At 43.9% G+C, this 18,392-nt stretch overlaps 1 protein-coding gene across 2 annotated transcripts; it reads right to left on the reverse strand.

The window, feature by feature from the left end:
* Positions 1-10,595: 10,595 nt before the first annotated feature.
* LOC127317570 (uncharacterized) lies at positions 10,596-16,052 on the reverse strand. Of its 2 annotated transcripts, XM_051348134.1 has the most exons (5): positions 15,911-16,052; positions 14,826-15,685; positions 12,102-12,218; positions 11,547-11,980; positions 10,596-11,417 (listed from the first exon to the last, which is right to left on the reverse strand). In XM_051348134.1, exons 2-5 carry the CDS (start codon positions 15,594-15,596, stop codon positions 10,778-10,780), a joined length of 1,962 nt encoding a protein of 653 aa, XP_051204094.1. In that variant the 5' UTR covers positions 15,597-15,685; positions 15,911-16,052; the 3' UTR covers positions 10,596-10,777. The 2 variants fall into 2 exon arrangements, with proteins under 2 accessions (XP_051204094.1, XP_051204095.1); XM_051348135.2 differs by lacking the exon at positions 15,911-16,052 and having other exon boundaries at positions 14,826-15,901.
* Between the last annotated feature and the right edge of the window lie 2,340 nt (positions 16,053-18,392).

Genomic DNA, 18,392 nt, shown 5'->3' on the forward strand with positions numbered 1-18,392 from the left:
ATGACATAAAAAATCCAAAATATGTTTCTCACATTTTATTTGTTATGTTTAAGTGATCTGCAAAGTTTCAAGTTCAAAAATCGTGTGGTGTGAGAGATACAAAAATGAGAAGTTGTTTGAGAAGGAAAAAAAGAGTTGGCACAGATCTTAATGCAACATAAACAACCCAGAAACACCTGCTCTGAAAATCTTCTCTCGGGACAAAACGGGAAGGACTAGCTCGTGCGTGCAATATATCGGTTATGGTGGCCAGCGAGTTAGCTGCGTCCTCTGGTTAATGGAATTTCCATTTCCCCGTCAAAAAAAAAAAAATACTCGTGCGAGACTGTCGCTTCCGTTCATGGGTTACCGTCTTTTTTTATTTCCCACCATCTCCTTGTAGCAACCACTGTTTGTACTACTTGGTCAACTCGATTTATCAAACACTCTAGTAGGTGTGTAGCTACGTAAGGCGGCCCATCGACATATTATTGCAACATATACTAAATGAGCAACATCTGAATTGTTTTTAGGCTACCCAAGCTAGTGGGGCTTGACTCTTTCTACTTGCTTCTGGTATACCTCTGAGTCCCCTGCCTTACCGCTTGGCCATGCCGCCAAATCCGATCCAAAATAGAGCCAAATATTATTCATCCACATTATTTTACTAATTGATATTCGTAGGAAGGGATTACTAAACCCTTTTTGTGTTTTTTTAGATCGTCGAATCCCTTTGTACTTATCCCTTTCCAATCTCTTTGAATAAATACCTTCTCTTTCTATTGAAAAGAGAAAGGATTTCCAGTCACAGACTGCCAAATTTCGGACAAATTGGAACCATTAACTATATTATTTGTTATTTTGATATTTTCTATTTGTTAGTAGTGAACGGTTCTAAAATAGGTATTGTATCCAAAATAGTGTTTCCTTAATGGCATAACAAAATAAAATGGATTTACAAGTCACATGTGAGTAGGGATGTTAATGTGCCTATAAATTGATTGCGTATCTCTTTTCATAAGTTCGAACTTTTGGTTACGCTAGCTAGTAGATCAAGCTTGGAAAGAGCGGATCCCATGACAATCTCACTTCCGAAGATTTGAGCCATCCCACGGCAATCCTTCGTTAATGGAGTTTGACTTTTTTTTAAAGGAGGCAATCGTCCATTAATGAAGAAGAATAAGAAGAGAGTTGCCTGGTTAATGAATGATTGTTGAATTATCCCACGACAATCTCACATCCAAAGATTGAAGTGAGTTTTTTTGTTAGGTAGGGGATTGTGCCAACAAGTTACGATTGAGATGATGATGAACATGCGCAGAGACACAGATTTACCCATAGGTTCCCTCGGTGGAGGATCCCTACGTCCTGCTATAATTCACTATGAGGCAAATATATCATGCTATATATGCCTTGATGAAAAATATTGAGGGATTTATGATGATCCCCACAAAACTATGGTGGACACTGGAGGTGTAAGAATCCTGAATAGGTTGTTTAGTACATTTATGTACACGGAGGCTGCGTAGCACTTCTCTAGGTCTTGAATGACTCTCTCTGAGGCTTTGTTTGGAGCAAGAGTGTTTGTGGGGATTAGTGGGAATAATATTTTAGTATTGGGTGAATCGCTAGCATCACCCAATCCTCACAAAATCACATCCTCAATCCACTAGGTAGGGGTAGAGTATTGGGGATTGAGAAAGATACACTAAGATTTAGAAAAAAGTGGGGATAAGCGGAAACTAAATTCGCCCAATACTCTAGCACCAAACATGCATTTAGAATAAGTGGGAATTTAGAGTTTGTTGTGGATTATCCCCACTAATCCCCGCTAAAACTCTAGCGCCAAACAAGAACATGTATGTAAAAAGAATATTCCTACATGATCACATAAGATCTATTCTATGTAGATACGATAACATGATTCGATCATGGTAACTCACCAGGTAGTACGGAAGAGCTCGGTGAAGATGATGATCCAAGCAATCCCGGAGACGAGGACGTGGAGGGTGGCCCTGGCGGTGTCCATGAAGAAGCCCCTCCAACGGGTTGTTGTAGAGTGCCCCGAAGGCATAGGGGGGCAAAATGGTGATGGGAGTCTTTCTTCTGAAACTTATAAAAAAACTCTTAGTCTGCATGTCCGGTTCTTGTTCCTATGTTTGTTAATTCCCTCACTGGGGTCAAGCGGGGCGGGTTTTGGTGTTAGTTTGGCTGATCGATTCTGGTGATTAATTAAGATCTCATGGTTCTCCGCCTGATGATCTAGGTCAGGAGGAAGTTCTAGTTCAGTTTAATTTGTGTGGTAGTGTGTTCCTCGCTTTTACAGACGAATCAGGGAGCAATGATGATAGCTTTAGCATGGAAGGGGGTGCCGACATCCTGGGCAGTACGAGCGCTTCCTGAGGTAAAAAAAATAATCGAATGTTATAGTTCTGTGATCTAAATCAAATATGAGCGAAGTGGAGGCACAAGTTCAAGTTCGATAAGTTGATGTTTCATGAGAGTGATGGGCGAAGTGGAGGCTTAATTTTCAGGTGGAAGAATAAATCAAAATTGTAAGCAAGAGATTAGAGAAAAACTTTATTGATGGTGTGATCGAGGGCGACCAAGATAACCTAGCTGGGAATTAAGTAAACTTTATTGATGTTGTGATTCTTTCTCTTCTTCATGGACACCGCCAGGACCCACGATCATGCAAAAAAAAACAGTGAGTTGCACGTAGATCTACATGCATGGGACATGAGAGTGTTGAGGCATAGAGTTGATGAATTAAAGAAAGGAGCTTGAATCTTTGAGGAGAGGTCCTATATCAGTGAATCCATTGCAGATCAGAAAGAAATACTACTCACAATTGAACTCTTGCTTGAACAAGATGAGATGCACTGGGTTAAAAGAGGCCGAGCTAATTAGCTACGGCATGGACATAGCAATGCGAGTTTCTTTCATAATTTTGCTAGTGTTAGGAAAAATAGAATACAGTCAAGTACTTAACTGATGATTCATGCAACAAGTAGGAGGACCGTAGGGTATGAGTAACCTTATCAAATTCTATTTTTAGGATTTATTCACATCAGATGTCCACTTACCTGACTCTGAAGTTATAAATAAACTATCGTTGAGATTTATAAAGAGAGATGTATCATAGCTTGATGTGAGCCTTTTATTCAAAGACAAGGTTAGAAAGCTTCGTTTAATTGACGAACTAAGATCTGGATGGACTTCATGCAGTTTTTTATAGAAGATATTGGACACTTCTTGGTGATGATCTGATGAGTGAGGTGTTACAAGTTGTTAACTCTAGAATAGTTCCTGAAGGATGGAATGATATGGTTGTGGTACTTATTCCCAAGGTATAAAATGCAGGAAAAATCACGCAGTACCGTCCCATCAGTCTATGCAATGTGGTTAATAAAGTGATCTCAAAGATGTTGGCTAATAGATTGAAGCTCTTACTAAGTGAAATTATTGGCCAACATCAAAGCTCATTTGTTCCTGGTTGTTTGATTACAGATAATATTCGCATTGCTAATGTGTGTGTTCATAACATTAAAAAGAAGGGGGAAAGCGTTTTTGTGCGGTGAAACTAGATACGCACAAAGACTATGACCGAGTTGAGTGGTGTTTATTTCGTCTTTGTGCATAGGCCTTATATTGTATGTTGAATCATGCTGAAAGTACAAACTCATTTTAATGAGGTATATGTCTGCCGTCACGCACCAATGGTGTCACATTTGTTGTTTGCGGATTACTTACTTATTTTGATGGACGCTAAATGGGATAATGCAAGAACTTTGAAACATGTTCTATAGATTCATATTGCGCAAGTTGAGGACAGCTTGCAAGTGTAGAAAAGTGTAGTATTTATTTCATTCCTAGTACCTCAGTCGAAACAGAGAGTGGAAGTTTGTAAAGTGCTGGATATTTGGACTGAATCTCTTAATGATGGATACCTTGGGCTGAATTCTATGGTGGGTGTAATTAGATCTGATAATTTTAAGTACCTTGTTGAAAGATTTCAGAATTTTATTATAATGCAATGTTAGCAAAGAAATTTTGGAGGCTTATGGAGGAACCAGATTCACTTTGCGCAAGAGTTCTTTGAGGGAAATATTATTCATATGGAAATCTTCAAAAGGAATAACCGAACAGTGGAACTTTCTTTAGGTGGCAAAGTATATTACATGGAATACATTAGTTTAACCTAGGATGTATATGAAGAGTTGGCAAAGGTGACTACATTAATATTTGGGAAGACACTTGAATTTCTACAAGCCCAACTAGGAAGGTATGCACTCCAAATGGTTCTATCTTGCTGAATAAATTTTCAGATTCAATTAACCCAGCCACGGGATCACGGGATGGAAAGATGATAAGAGAGTTATTCCGGAGTGTAGATGGTAATGAGAAATTGGAAATTCATATTGCAGCAACTAGTATGCAAGATTTTGTAATGCGGCACCTCACAAAAACTGCTTTGTTCATGGTACGGTCAGCTTATCATGCGGAGTGGTATTACCAATTTGGTAGGCATAATCCTTATGTTATGAATATCGGAGAATCAGCAGGATATCAGGTGTAGGAGAAAATATGGAGTCTAGAAGTTCCAGCTAAGATAAAGAAAATCTTTGGGTGGTGAGATCTTCATGGTTTGATACCATGCTTAGGATTTTTTGGCATATAAACACATAGGAACATCCAGTCACTGACCGGTCTGCAATATTGCATGTGAAGCTATTATGCATGCTATGTTCTCTTGTCCTCCAGTCAAACATGTGTGGGAGAAGCATGATATTTGGAACATCATCTCCGAAGCTTTTGTGCGTGGAAAAATAGGGGTCCTTCAGCACACCTAATTCTATACCTTGGTTCATGGCCACCACTTGGAGGAATCGGACTTGCAGAAATCATCCTCGCATGAGCTTGGTATGTGTGGTGGGAAAGGCGAGAATTTAGTGTTGGTGAGGAGCTACAAGTGGTGCATAGAAGTGCAATGTCAATTTGTGTTTTGGCTCCTAATTACCGGAGATCAAAGAAGGAACTTCTAGAGATGAAGAATGAGGCATGGTCACACCCTGCGAAGGTATAGTTAAAATCAATGTCAATGCAACATATGATACTGATCTAGGCAAAGGATGTATGTGGATCCATATCAAGGGACAACAATGGCAAAATCGTAATTGCTAGTTGCAAAGAAGTACATTTTTGGCAGATCCATTTATGGAAGAGGCGTATGCATTGAGGGATGGGTTGAGTTTACCTCAACACCTCGGATCAAATAACTTCATTAACCAATCAGATAATATGCTAGTTACTAAGACAATGAAGGAGGGGTATTTTTCATCGAAATCTTCAGATGCGACTTTTGAAGCTTGCAGGTTCCTCGCTTTGGGTTTTAAGAATATTACCTTTGAGCATTGCAATAGGGAGGCCAATTAGATGTCTCATGCACTTGCTAGTATGGCTTTTCTGATCATATTGGTTGTATTTGGGACGATGATTCCTCTAGATTTTTACTCCCTAAAGAGGTAAAGGATGTAAGTTTTTTTCATGATCAATAAATTGCGCCTGGTTTTCAAAAAGATGACCTAGATTTTTACTGTGGAAAAATACAAAGTTTTATTTTTCTCTTTTTTGTGTAGGCTGCATACAGATCGTATTTTTTCTTAAATTTTTTGCACGAGTAAATATCAAGTTAATATATACTCCCTCTGGTCTCTTTTAATTGACTCGGATTTAGCACAACTTTGTACTAAATCTGAGTCAATTAAATAGACCGGAGGGAGTATGTGCCAGATTTATTTCAATTTTTTCTACTCCCTCCGGTCCATAATAAATGTTAGAGATTTCGTACTAAGTTAGATACTTTGAAATATGATTTATCAGATGCTTTTAAATTAAGGTTTATGTTTGTACCTATGTTCACCATGGTATTTTCGAATGTATGGGTCACTTATTTTGTGTTTATGCTTATTGAGAAGGCGGCTTATGGACCTCTGTGGTATGCGCGACTAAAGCCCCCCCCCCCTTTAGTCCCGGTTGTTTACGAACCGGGACTAAAGGCCCCGCCACGTGGGCGGCTGGCATGCGCCGGGGCGAATGACCTTTAGTCCCGGTTTGTAACACGAACCGGGACTAAAGGCTATTTCGAGTTAATTTTTTTAATTCATTTGGGTTTCTAATTATTTTCACTCCCTCTTTTTTTCTATTTTTTCAGAATTTCTACTATTTCAGTTATTTGCATAGTTTAGTCTCTATCTCTAACTACATTATCTCTAGTCAAATTACATACTCGTGGTCAAACTTCCCGCTCAGTCACCCATCCTCTCACTACTCCACCTCTAGCACGCTTAACTTCCGAGTTCCATTCCGTCCCGGATCCAAGTGCTACGCGCGCATGTATGTGATAGTAGTATCATATCAATCCTATTAACATGTTGATCGATGTCACATTTCTTTATTGTTTGAATTTCAAATATTTCTTTTAATAAACAAAAGTAATGATGTAATAATAATCTTGAATAATAAACATTAACTTTTTAATTTGTATTATTTTAAATTTTATTAATTAATTAAATTTTTTTTGCCAAACCTAAAACCTAAAATTTTGAAAATCTAAAAATTGGGTAAAAATGATAGTAATGTTTATGCAGGATGCAATTATTAATTTTAGGTTTTAAAAAAAAATAAAAAATATATAAAATCCGTAATTTATAGCAAAAACTAAAATCTTCCTGCTTTTGTATTTCCATTTGGAATTTTGAGAATCTAAAAATTGGCTAACCGGGGAAACCCGGATGAATTCGGATGTAACTTTTTCCGAGTATTTTTTTTGATATATTATACGTTTTTATCCGACGTCGTATGCAAAAGTTATTGCGCTTTTACCATTTTTTTAACTTTTTTTGCAAAAAAGTGAAAATTCGAATTTCTTAATTTCTCCGAATAGTAGGTTGCATAACATACAAGAATCTGAAAACAATTTTTTTTGAATTTTCTATCATTTTATTTTCTATTTTACGGTGCTAAAAAAGGCGATCCACGGGGGGGACGTGCGTGGGGAGCCAAAAATCAGAAAAAAAAAACCTTTAATCCCGGTTGGAGACACCAACCGGGACTAAGACTACCTTTAGTCCCGGTTGGTGTCCCCAACCGGGATTAAAGGTTCCTGCCCTGGCCGCAACCCACCGTAGCCGTTTAGTCCCGGTTGGCCCGAGCATTAGTTCACCAGCAGAATCGGAACTAAAGACCCATTAGTCCCGGGTCAAAGTATTTGGGGACTAATGGGTTGGGATGGAAGGCCTTTTTTCTACTAGTGTAGAATTTTGAGGTTATTTGTGATGTTGAGTAGTTAATGTCTATAGTACCCCTAAATTTGATATGTGAGCTAGGTAAATGACAGTAACATATGTATGATAGTTTAGTGGCATAAAATGAGCTAGAAATAAACAAAAGGGTGCGAAAATGATAAAGAACATGGTGTCCATGTATAATTCAGTACATGAAAAAAAAAGGCTTAGTTGTTACGGAACTACAATAACAATAACTCCCCAAGCTACTAAACTTCCAGCAATGGCCATACATATTACACCCAAGGTATAATAAGATGTGGAATTGACTCCACCTGTTTAAGATGCGCTATCCTCATGGAGATATGTGCCTGCCCCACCCTTTCGAAAGTAATGTCTCGTCTTCCGTAAAAGATTTGTAACGTGGTATAGCAGCATAATTTTCTTTTGCAGGCCTGAAGCGGTGAATTTTTGTGGACTAGTAGGATTAATTAATTAATTAATTAGCAACAAATGATGCCTTCCTTGGGTCATGTTCTCCAACACAGCACACGCGAATGCGATAAGAATAGTATTGCATTTTGTAATCGCTATCATCCTCTAGCTGCTAAGAGCATCTCCACTCGTGCCCCCGACGAGGCCCCCGAGCGACGTTTTTTCTATCCGGGCGGCAAAATTCGGTCCAGTCGCGCCCCCGATTCCTCGTTTTCGTCCGGATTTGGCCCTTCATCCATCCGGCGAGCCCACGCCATCCCCGGCCCCCCGGGACGCGCTCGGGGACTCCGGACGAAAGATTTTGGCGCGAAACGTCGTGTGGACCCGCGTAGTCGGCGACTGGAAAACCAAATCCTGTCGATTTTCCCTCCAATTTGCTTGCATATCCCCATTCCCTCCAATTTGCTTGCATATCCCCATTCTCTCTCGCCGAAATTCCCCAATCTCCTCGTCTCCCAGCTCCAGTTCCCGGCGGCGCCTTCTCGTCCACCCCCACTCTCCTCCTCGTCCTCTCGTCCACCACAATGCCGCCGAAGGCGCCGGCGAGGAAGAAGCGGGCGAAGAAGACGAAGCCGCCGGGCATGTCGAACGCCGAGTGGGCGGCGGACGAGAAACGGCGTGACGTGGAAACAAGCGGCAGGGCGGAGAGGGTGAAAAAAGCCGCCGCCAAGAGGGCGGCGGCGGCGGCCCAGGACGAACAAGCGAGGATGGTCAGCATGGCCATGGGCGGCGGCAGCATGTTCCCCGGCCAATGGCCGACGCAAGGTACAACCAGTTCCCCGTCGTCCTTCTCCCCTTCGCTGTACTCGCCGTCGCCGACTGCCGTGTTCCAAGAGGGCGCCTACGTCCAACCGTCCAGGCCCACGCCGTCGCCGCCCGAGCTTGACGTCGGCGGCCAGTTCGAGGACACCTCGCCGGCCATGCGACGAGGGCCGCTCGCGTTTGGTGCGATGGCGGCGCCGAACGAAGAGGAGATCCACGAGATGATCACCTCCGGCTCCGCCGCCGCCGCTGCGAGCCCGGGGTTTTTCATGGCCGCCGCCGCTGCGTGCCCGGGGTTCTTCACGCAAGAGGAGCAGAGGGCGACGGCCGCTGTGGCGGCGCGCAACGAGCATCGGGAGGATGTTGCCGACGGAAGCCAAGCCGTCGAAGAAGAAGACGAGGAAGAAGAAGAGCCAACACAAGCCGCCGCCAACCTGTCGAAGGGGAAGAAGAAGAGGAAGAAGGACTCGCCGCCTGCCGAACCGCGTATCAAATGGACGCCGAAGGAAGAGGAGTGCCTCGCCGAAGCTTGGAAGGCCGTGTCCATGAACGGCATAATCGGGGCCAATCAGTCGTTCGACACATATTGGCTTCGAGTGAAGCAGGCGTACGAGGAGCGCAAACTCGTCGATCCCTACTTCAACAAGACGAACATGAACGTGTTCCGGGGAGACAAGGCAATGGCCACCCATTGGGGGCTCATGCAGACGGCGTGCAGCAAATGGCACGGCATACAGGAGGAGTGCGAGAAACGGCCGATCAGCGGCCACGACATGGAGCAAAAGGTATGCTCCGTCGACCCTGCATCACCGAGGTACATCGTCGTTAGCTGACCCGTATCGCCGTGCTCTTTTTTCCCCAGCTGCGCCGAGCTTTGGACATGTACACGGACGACACCGGCCTGCAGTTCAAGTTCCTCAACGTCTACGCCCGCCTCGAGAAGTGCGAGAAGTGGAAGGAAGTCCGCACGACCCTCTCGAAGAGCAAGACCGAGCAGTACAACCCCGACGCTCCGGCGGCAAGCGCGGCGGAAGGGCGCCCTGAACTCGGCGTAAGAAGCTCAAAGAGCTCAAAGACGGGCAATCCCGCCGACAGGATGCAGGCGTCGATCGACAAGTGCTGGGCCGACTTGAGGACGCACGCCGACGGGAGGAACGACAAGTTCGACTGCAGGTGGCGGGAGATGCTCGCCAACCAAGGCGTCCGGATCGCCCTGCTGAAGACGACGGCGGCGGCGAAGAAGAGGAACACAGACATGGCGTTCCTCATGGGCGGCGGCGACATGGAACTGATGGACGAGGAGACGAGGAATTGGTACCAGGGCCACCGCAGCGACATCCTCCGAGCCACTCCGGCCAGTCCTTCGTCGTCTCCGCCGGCTCCTACCTCGTCTGCCTCACCATCTACCTCGTCGACTGCGGCTGCTTCGACGTCCACTGCCGCTGCTTCATCGTCGGCCGCCGCAGCCGCTTCGGCCACGACGTGTGAGGAAACTGGTCCGTCGGACACCGCCGTGCCGGCCGGGACTGCCGACGAGCCTGTCTCCGTGTAATTTCCCTCCGATCGTCGATCTGTGGCTGATCCTTTTGCTCCTTTTGCCGATCAACTGGCCGTACTTGTAGCGCGGGACGGCGGTTTGTTTGAATTTAAACTCTATCCGCCGAACTCCGGGTGGACGACTGGAAAGACGGTACTCCCCACGACTTATTTTCGTCCAATCCGGCGGTTGTTTCGTCCGGATTTGGGCGTGGAGAGCGCCAACGAGTGGGGATGCTCTAAGGCAACGGAGAGCAACATAAGTGTACCAGCACCATCTTCGACTGCTCCCACCAATTTGAGTTCCGGCTGCGTCTCTGGGAGACTCACGAGCAGCAGCCACCAACCCTTCCTTGCTCTCAAGTGCCGCGAGCTGTCGCGCTCCGTAGTTCCGTTCCTCAAAAAGTCCGCTTCTCTGGATGGGAGTACTGACCACAGGTTGGTAGCACCTGTGCTTGCCCAAGGCCATAGGTCACCAAGCCAACACCCAACAGCACAAGAAAAGTATTAACCATATCCAACACCATGGACCAAAAAGGTTTGAACCTGAATGCCATTTCATCCAGTAAGCAGTTTAACAGGATAAGCAGTTTAACAGGTATACAACATAGAGACAACATCCTGACTTCTTACAGTTGAGATATAACTTTACCCAAAAGGAAAACATCCAGCACTATTGGCAAATACAGACGGCTCAAGGGCACGTCGCGGAGAGCTAATCATCGATAGACAGGTGCTCCAGCAAAGGAATAGAGAGACGAGACCGGCACGCCAGGTCCATTGGGCCTTGTTGTAGAGACAGGCCGCTGGCTGGTTTCAGCATAAGCATGGTCTGAAGTCTCATAAGGATGACGCGGGGGATCCACAGCACGAGTGACAAGCCGGTCAGAGCGGTAGAGCTCCCCATAAGAACCACGAGCAGCAACACCTCCAGGATGGTACAGATCCTCCGCACGAGCATCGCGAGTGGTGATCTCTCCTGGACGGTAGTGATCTTCCATACGAACACCACGAGAAGCAATCTCACCTGGGCGGTAGAGATCGTCCACACGAGCACCACGGGCATCAACATCTCCTGGACGGTAAGGATCTTCCATGCGAGCACCACGGGCATCAACCTCTCTTGGACGGTAAGGATCCTCCAGGCGAGCACCACGGGCATCAATCTCTCTTGGACGGTAAGGATCCTCCAGACGAGCACCATGAACAGAAATCTCTCCTGAACGGTAAAGATCCTCCAAGCGAGCACCACGAACAGCAACATTACCACTCCGGTAGAGCTCCTCCAAGCGGTCAGCACGAGCAGACAATTCCCCAGGCTGTGCTATATAATCCCTTGGAGGTGATCTGGCGGCAATGCTGAAATTCAAGAATTTTGTTAGTCAAGAGCACAGTGTAGCTTCAGTATTAACATCATAGTGTTCATAGTAACCACACTGTATTTTACTGTCAGTCTAAATTAGCAAAACACGACGAATCTGAACTTACCGCTCATGCAATGGATCCACTTGAGAGCGGTAGTAGGAATCATCAGATGAAGGAGCCAAATGGTGGTAATACGCTAGTGGGACATGTCGAGGCTCTGGTATAGAAGGCACATGGCGAGACTCTGGGGCAAGAGCCATGTGCCGAGACTCCGGTGCAGGAAGTGCTTGCTGATAATATATATGATCACCCTGGACATTAGTCAAAAATTGACCATGTCCGGACTCTGTAGGAAATGGAGCCAAGCGTGGTGCCCTATATGAGTCCTCAGGAGGAGGAACCTGTGCAACCACCTGCTGGCGTCTTTCTTCAACGGGCAATGCATGTCTCCTATCTTCATATTGATGGAGATTCCTTCTTTCCTCATAGCGGTGCCTTTCCTCTGGAGCTGATTGAGGTACATTGATAGGCTTGAATAGGGCCATTAGCCTACGAACCTGCATAAATCACATAATATGATAAACAACAAGGTAAAAAGGGATTTATGTTTGACACTACCCAATAGTTCTGTTGATTGAACTGTGCATTTTATATACAAAAAAAACCAAGGGAACTCACTTGTGTAGAGTTGAGCTCAGGGTCAAACTTGCGGCTTGCACTGTAGTTCTCTTTGATGGCATGCTTGAAACTACTCTCAGGAAGAGGAAGGCAATCTTTATCAGTCTTAAATTTCACCTACATCAAACACATAAAATTCGTTTTGAGTACAACAAGAATACCACTCTTCAACACTAACTACTCTGGCATGAGGTACGATTTCATAAAAAGGTCGTGTAGAATCTTCTGCCCACAAATTAGTCCTGGACATTGTAAAAAAAGAAAAGCAGAAAATTGTGTATGCCAATGTCCAGTGTTCACTGTGCAACTTAAAACTTCACATTATAGGGCTATCTAACACAGGGGTAACATAACCACTCCAACATACAAGATTTCAAACATAAATATATGATCTCCAAAATCCAAACCTTACTCACTTCAACTTCCAACCACCCATTCGGCCACTTGGAGGACATAGCTAAGTAAATACGTGAAAACAAACAAATTGACCCTTGAAAGTAAGTACAATTACAATCAAAACTATATCTGAATAAAAGATACAATTGTGATAAAGATCATCGACGATTTCACCTATGGAACTTCCTCTCCGTCATGATAGATTGCCCATAGTCAATATCACCACAAACGACAATTTAGGATTACGATCAGAATTCCAGTGCACAATATATGTCACCATTTTAGCATCAGTTCTTTATACGATAACTCATAACCGAAACAAAGTAAATGAAGGACACAGCACAAGAGATGTTAGGTAGAGTCATGCTTTTGTAAAAAAAATGAGGCAAATATCTTTTGCTAGTTTTCATCCATCAATGGGCAACTTAGAGGACCTAACTTAGCTTCTTTCAGTAGCATATAATAAGTTGGGTTTCATAGATAAACTTGTATAGGAGGAGGGCATGAGCTTGTTAGAGTGCAATTTTCCAATTTGTGAAGATGGCGGGGATGCGTCAAGTACATACTAATTTTACAAGTGCTAACGTTGTAACATGTAAACTCTTTACATGGACAACTGAATAAGCTATGGGGGACTTTGGACAGATCGGGGTCAAGGTCAGGGTAGGATCCTTAGGAGGGTTATTACAAGTTAACATCGATTGCATTTTCAAGTGCATCTTAATCTAACCCATCCATATCTCAACCAACAATTCATGTGAAGAGTCAGCATGCTGCCACCCAAAAAATGGATTCTGTAGATAGAACTGCTTAAGGGCTGACACATGAATATAAACTGCGTGCACACTCAATCACTCCTCATCACATCAACTAAATTTCATCAATAACCATTTAACATGAGATTATAAGAAAAAACCAATGCATAACTTAACAACCTATCTCATTTCTGGCAGAGTTTTGATAAATATAACTTGTTAGAACACAATTGTTTCAGTCTCTATGTTTCTTCTGAGTCAAAGTATCATGATTCTACTTCTGAAGAAAACTCAAGCATCAAAAGGGGAGGAAATTTATTGATGGATAATATTAAGGAAGAGACTATTTAGTTTGCAGTGAGAATGATTAAACATAGAATAACGTGTCAAGTCATAAGTTGGCCATTTTATATGTTACAGGAATGCATAGCAATTATAATTGAAAGATGGAACTATGATTTGATGATGGTCAACTCAACTCATGATTCACCTAGCTACATTTTCCATAAAAACTTGGATGAAAGCCACATACCAAGGATTCCTCTACACATATGTTATACGTGCGCATAGTGTCCGACAAACAGGAGTACTGTTAGTACTCTACTAAAAACGCCTTGGACACACCACTGATATTTTTTTAGGGTTTACAAACAAGGGCGCACATCCTCATTACCGCTGTTTATAAAAGCTTGCCATAAAAATGCAGAAGACAATTTATGATGTATAATTCTGCTCATTACTATAACCCCTGGTCCTGTAGCACTGAAATTTACAAAATTCAAAATGCAATCTGGACCTAAAATAGAGCTCCCCCAGCGTCGAGGAACACGTGCTAGGGTGTATGTGCGACTCATTCAGATCATGACTTCAAACAAATAAAAAAAATGGAAGACCTTCCTAAGATAGTGTGACCCAGTAAGACTTTTACTCATGTGTCATGTCTACCATTCATTTCTAGATGCTACATGAATGCATCACAATATAACATTATAACTGAAATATGGAACTATGATTTGATGATGGCTAGCCCAAATCATGATTCCTAGCAACATCTGGCACAGTAAGTTGGGCGAAAGTCACACAACCAAGGAACCCTCCAAATATATATGACAGTTGCACATACTATACGACAAATAGGAGCAGTTTCACTACTCTGCTAATAACGCCTTGGACATACTACTGATACTTTTCTAGGGTTTACAAACTAAGGCGTGCATCCTCCTCTGTTTATAAAAGCTTACCAAAACAAATGCATAACAGAAATTAGGATGTAAATTCCACTGATTACTATAACCCCTGGTCGTGCCCAAGTGCATCTTATAAAATTGAAAATGCAATCTTGACCTAAATAGAATCTATATTCCTACGATGTAGCGTGACCCAGTAAGACCTCCACTCATGTTCCATGCCTACCATTCATTGCGTAGCAAAGACAAAGCTATTGGAGTACCTGAGCCACAAATATCCCTTGGGGCAAGGCAATGTACACGCGCATAAAATGCAAAACAGCTCCCGCCGCTACTATATTCCCCACATAAGGATCTAGTTTTAGATAATGAAAGAACGGGATTACCTGGGCAGGGAATTTTCCATTAAATGCATCTCGGACAAGGTTCACTCCGCCCTTTGATGTCGCATTGTACACTCCGTATAGCAGCCTCAAGTCAAAATCATAAAGGAAAAGCTTTGTCCCTGGTCGGACCTTCTCCACCATCTCTTTCTTGCCCATGGGCATTCCAAACAAGCGGTTGCGGAAGCACTCGGGCTTAGTCTGTGCATTGCACATGAATATAAGCCCTGCTCCCTTGCTACCACTCCCCACTTCTTTCTTGCTCCGGTCTTCCTTCCTGTCCTCCTTCTTCCCCTGCCCCTGCCCCTGCGCCTCCTCCTCCTTCCCCTTTCCCTTCCAGGCCATAGACCTCTCCTTCTTCCGCTCTCTTTTGGCCCTCTTCCTGCCATCACCACCGCTAGCACCCACCCCATTGCTGGTGGCAGCTGCAGCATCATCCGGCTTCAGCTTCGGCTCTGGAGCCGATGCTTCAGCCGTGTCTGGCTTTGGTGCAAGTGCCTGGGCAGCAGATGATCCTTCCGCTGCCGTGGTTGGCTTCAAGGATGCCACAGGCGAAGCGGCGGGTGGTTTCTGCACGGAAGCAGAGGCAGGCCCGTCACCCGCGGAGGCCGCTGCCACAGCAGCTGTTGCTGCAACCTTAGCCTTCCGTTTCCTAAACTTGGAAATCTTGGCGGAACCAGGGCTGGAAGCGCTCGCCTGGGACGGCCTGGCCACACCGCCGGCAGAGGCCGCCTTGGCCTTGGCCTTGGGGGTGCTGTTGGGAGACTTCACCATGCCTGTTCGCGGAGGCGGATCTAGAAGGTGTGCCGGGCGTGCAGCGGCACACCCACAAGTCGTGAAGGTCGGAGGGATTCAATTAATGGCTGGATAAAAGAAAAATCTCATCAGACACTTGCGTACGGGGCAGAGACAGCGGGATCTCGATGCCCCGATGAGGAAGAAAAGAAACGGCGACGGCGGCGACGGCGAGGATGTTTGGAGCCGGGGGTGGGGCGTGGGATTGGGGCGTCGGCGTCGACGGTACGGTATAGCAGGGTGGCGGACGTAGGAGTCGGCGGAATCGAACAAGGTGGGTTGCGGCGGCGTACCTTGGATCCGGGAAGACGGCGAGCGGCGACTGAGAGGTGGTGTGGAATCAATCGTAACTGAAGGTGGAGGGCAAGCCGGGGGAAGGGGATGGATTAGTACAAGGTGGGAGATCTTGGTCAGATTATCCTCGTGCCACGGATGGACGGCTCAGATTGAACGATTCAGTACAGGCCTTTAATTCCCCCAACTGCATATATTTTGTAATAAATGTATGTATTAGTTACAGATATATCTAAAGATATTTTTCGCTCAATAAAAATTTACTCAAAATTTTCAAGAAACATTCACGTACCCACAGCACATCCCATTTCTATTTCATTTGGAGAATTCTGGTTGAAGTTTTGAGACAAAATTTGAACTTTAAATCCTCAAACAGAATACAAGTGTAATACAACGACCTGAACTTGAATATGCCAAATACGAACAAACGGAAAAACACGCGCCGCTTCTTCCGCAACTCGACAAACCGGTGCTACAAAGTGGGTGTCATAGATTCAGGGAATGAACATTCCCTTAAAGAAATACAAACAATTGTCGTTTCTCTTTTGTCTAAGAATCGGAAAGCATGTGACGCGGTTTCCGTTATCTTGGCACATCATTGCATCTTCAAGAGGAAATGTGTATCTTAGGCATGACGTCTCCCTTCATAAACACAATAATTACACTATCAAATGTGCTCTCATTAAGGCTCCCTCTTCATTCATGGAAAACCTGCAGACAGGGTAGGGTTAGGGTTTGCGGAAACAAGGGTTCACGTCCGCCTCCTAACCCTAGGCAAAGATTTGCTTGTAATGGTGTTATGATAGTGGTCATTTCAGAGACTAGGAAAAAAAAGGAAAATTTAAAGGCAAGGCGATAAAGTACGTAGAATATTCACACGATTATCCTTGGATTGTCCAAGTTGAGCAAGCAGAGCTATAAATAAAGTATATACCTTGTTATTTTTGCACATACATAAACAATATTAGTTGTACGTGTAGCTACCTACATGGATTTGGTTCTCAAATAATATAAACATATTAGCTCAAAACATGCCCATGAACTTAAGAATGCACCTACACAAAACAATATGCACATCCCTTTTGGCTACTTGACACCCATAATAGTGGGGAATCGATTATAGCACTTCTCGATAAGGTTTGAGTGTCAAACTCACGAGAAGATGGAGGTTTTGGCTGACACACTTGGAAAAGAATTAACAATAAAGGGTGTAAAGATTGGTATGTTGGTTTGTTTGTTGTTTTAATGTAAAATGCAAATAAATGTAAAAACTTATTTTAGAGATATCCCAATACTCTATCCAATACAAGCTAAAGTTTTTGTTCTTATATGTAACAAGACTCCTGATGGCGGCATGGAATTACTTAGATTTTCACAAGAAGCATGATAAACATCTTGTGAAATTTTATTCTTACTGAACTGAGACTAAGTTAGGTGCCCAAGTGTACACGAGGAACTACATCTCTAATGATTGATCCCAAAATCACATACATGAGAAAGCAATGGAACCATCGCCTTAAATTTTAGGGTCCCCGATCAACAACCCCCTATTGCAGGTCAAATGATTCACGACATAGTTTTCATCATCTCTAGCCATCCCTCCTCTCTTTCTTACTCTAGGGTGCAGCCATGTGAGCCCATATAGGTGGAGTTACATACATAGTCGACATTTGTATATTACCATGTAGGACCATGATAAAGTATAAAAATTGACCAAATGTTTATAGCATGCATGTTACATACAAATCATGGCTAATTCATCATATGCCCTTAGGAATGTGGGAAACTACTCACATTTGTGGGACATGACGATGATCATGTGCGTATGCCTTACACCACAGTTTGGAAATATAACTTCACCAACAAAGAGGAACATAGTGTCTAATATATACTGGCATGCAAACATCACTAGAAAGCTATCCATGGTTCTGATCTTCCGTAAGATGTGAGGTGTGATGTTGATCATGAAGATGGCGATGATGTTGTTTATGCATGTATCAGTGTCGAAAACAACAACAATTCCCCTTGGCAGTACTTGTGGGAGAGCAGGATATGCCATCGTCGTGAGAAGGAGATTACTTTCGGGTCCATCGCTAGCTACGAAAAATCTCCTAATTAAATTCTTGCATGGGATTTTTTTTGCAAGATGAAGGTGTGGGTAAAAAGGAGGTTGTGAGGAGAGCCACAATGAGAGTGGGACCCACCTCAGCACACCTCGCTTGGGGAGGTGCGTTGTGGGCCCCATCTCGGGCCTCATAGATCCTCCCGTGGGCCTCCAAAGCTGGTAGTGTTCGTTTTCCTGAAATACTTGTGGTATTTTACCTCAATTTATTTGGAGTCCAAAAGGTCCTTGTAAAATAATACAAAGGGGTGGATTTATGCATCCCATAATTAAATAGAAATGCAAAGGTTTTTGAGAAAAATCATGTAAACCATCTAAAAACTAATAAATAATGCATAAATTATCTAAATATCAATATA

This window comes from Lolium perenne, chromosome 7 (genome assembly GCF_019359855.2).
Source record: "Lolium perenne isolate Kyuss_39 chromosome 7, Kyuss_2.0, whole genome shotgun sequence".
Taxonomy (NCBI): domain Eukaryota; kingdom Viridiplantae; phylum Streptophyta; class Magnoliopsida; order Poales; family Poaceae; genus Lolium; species Lolium perenne.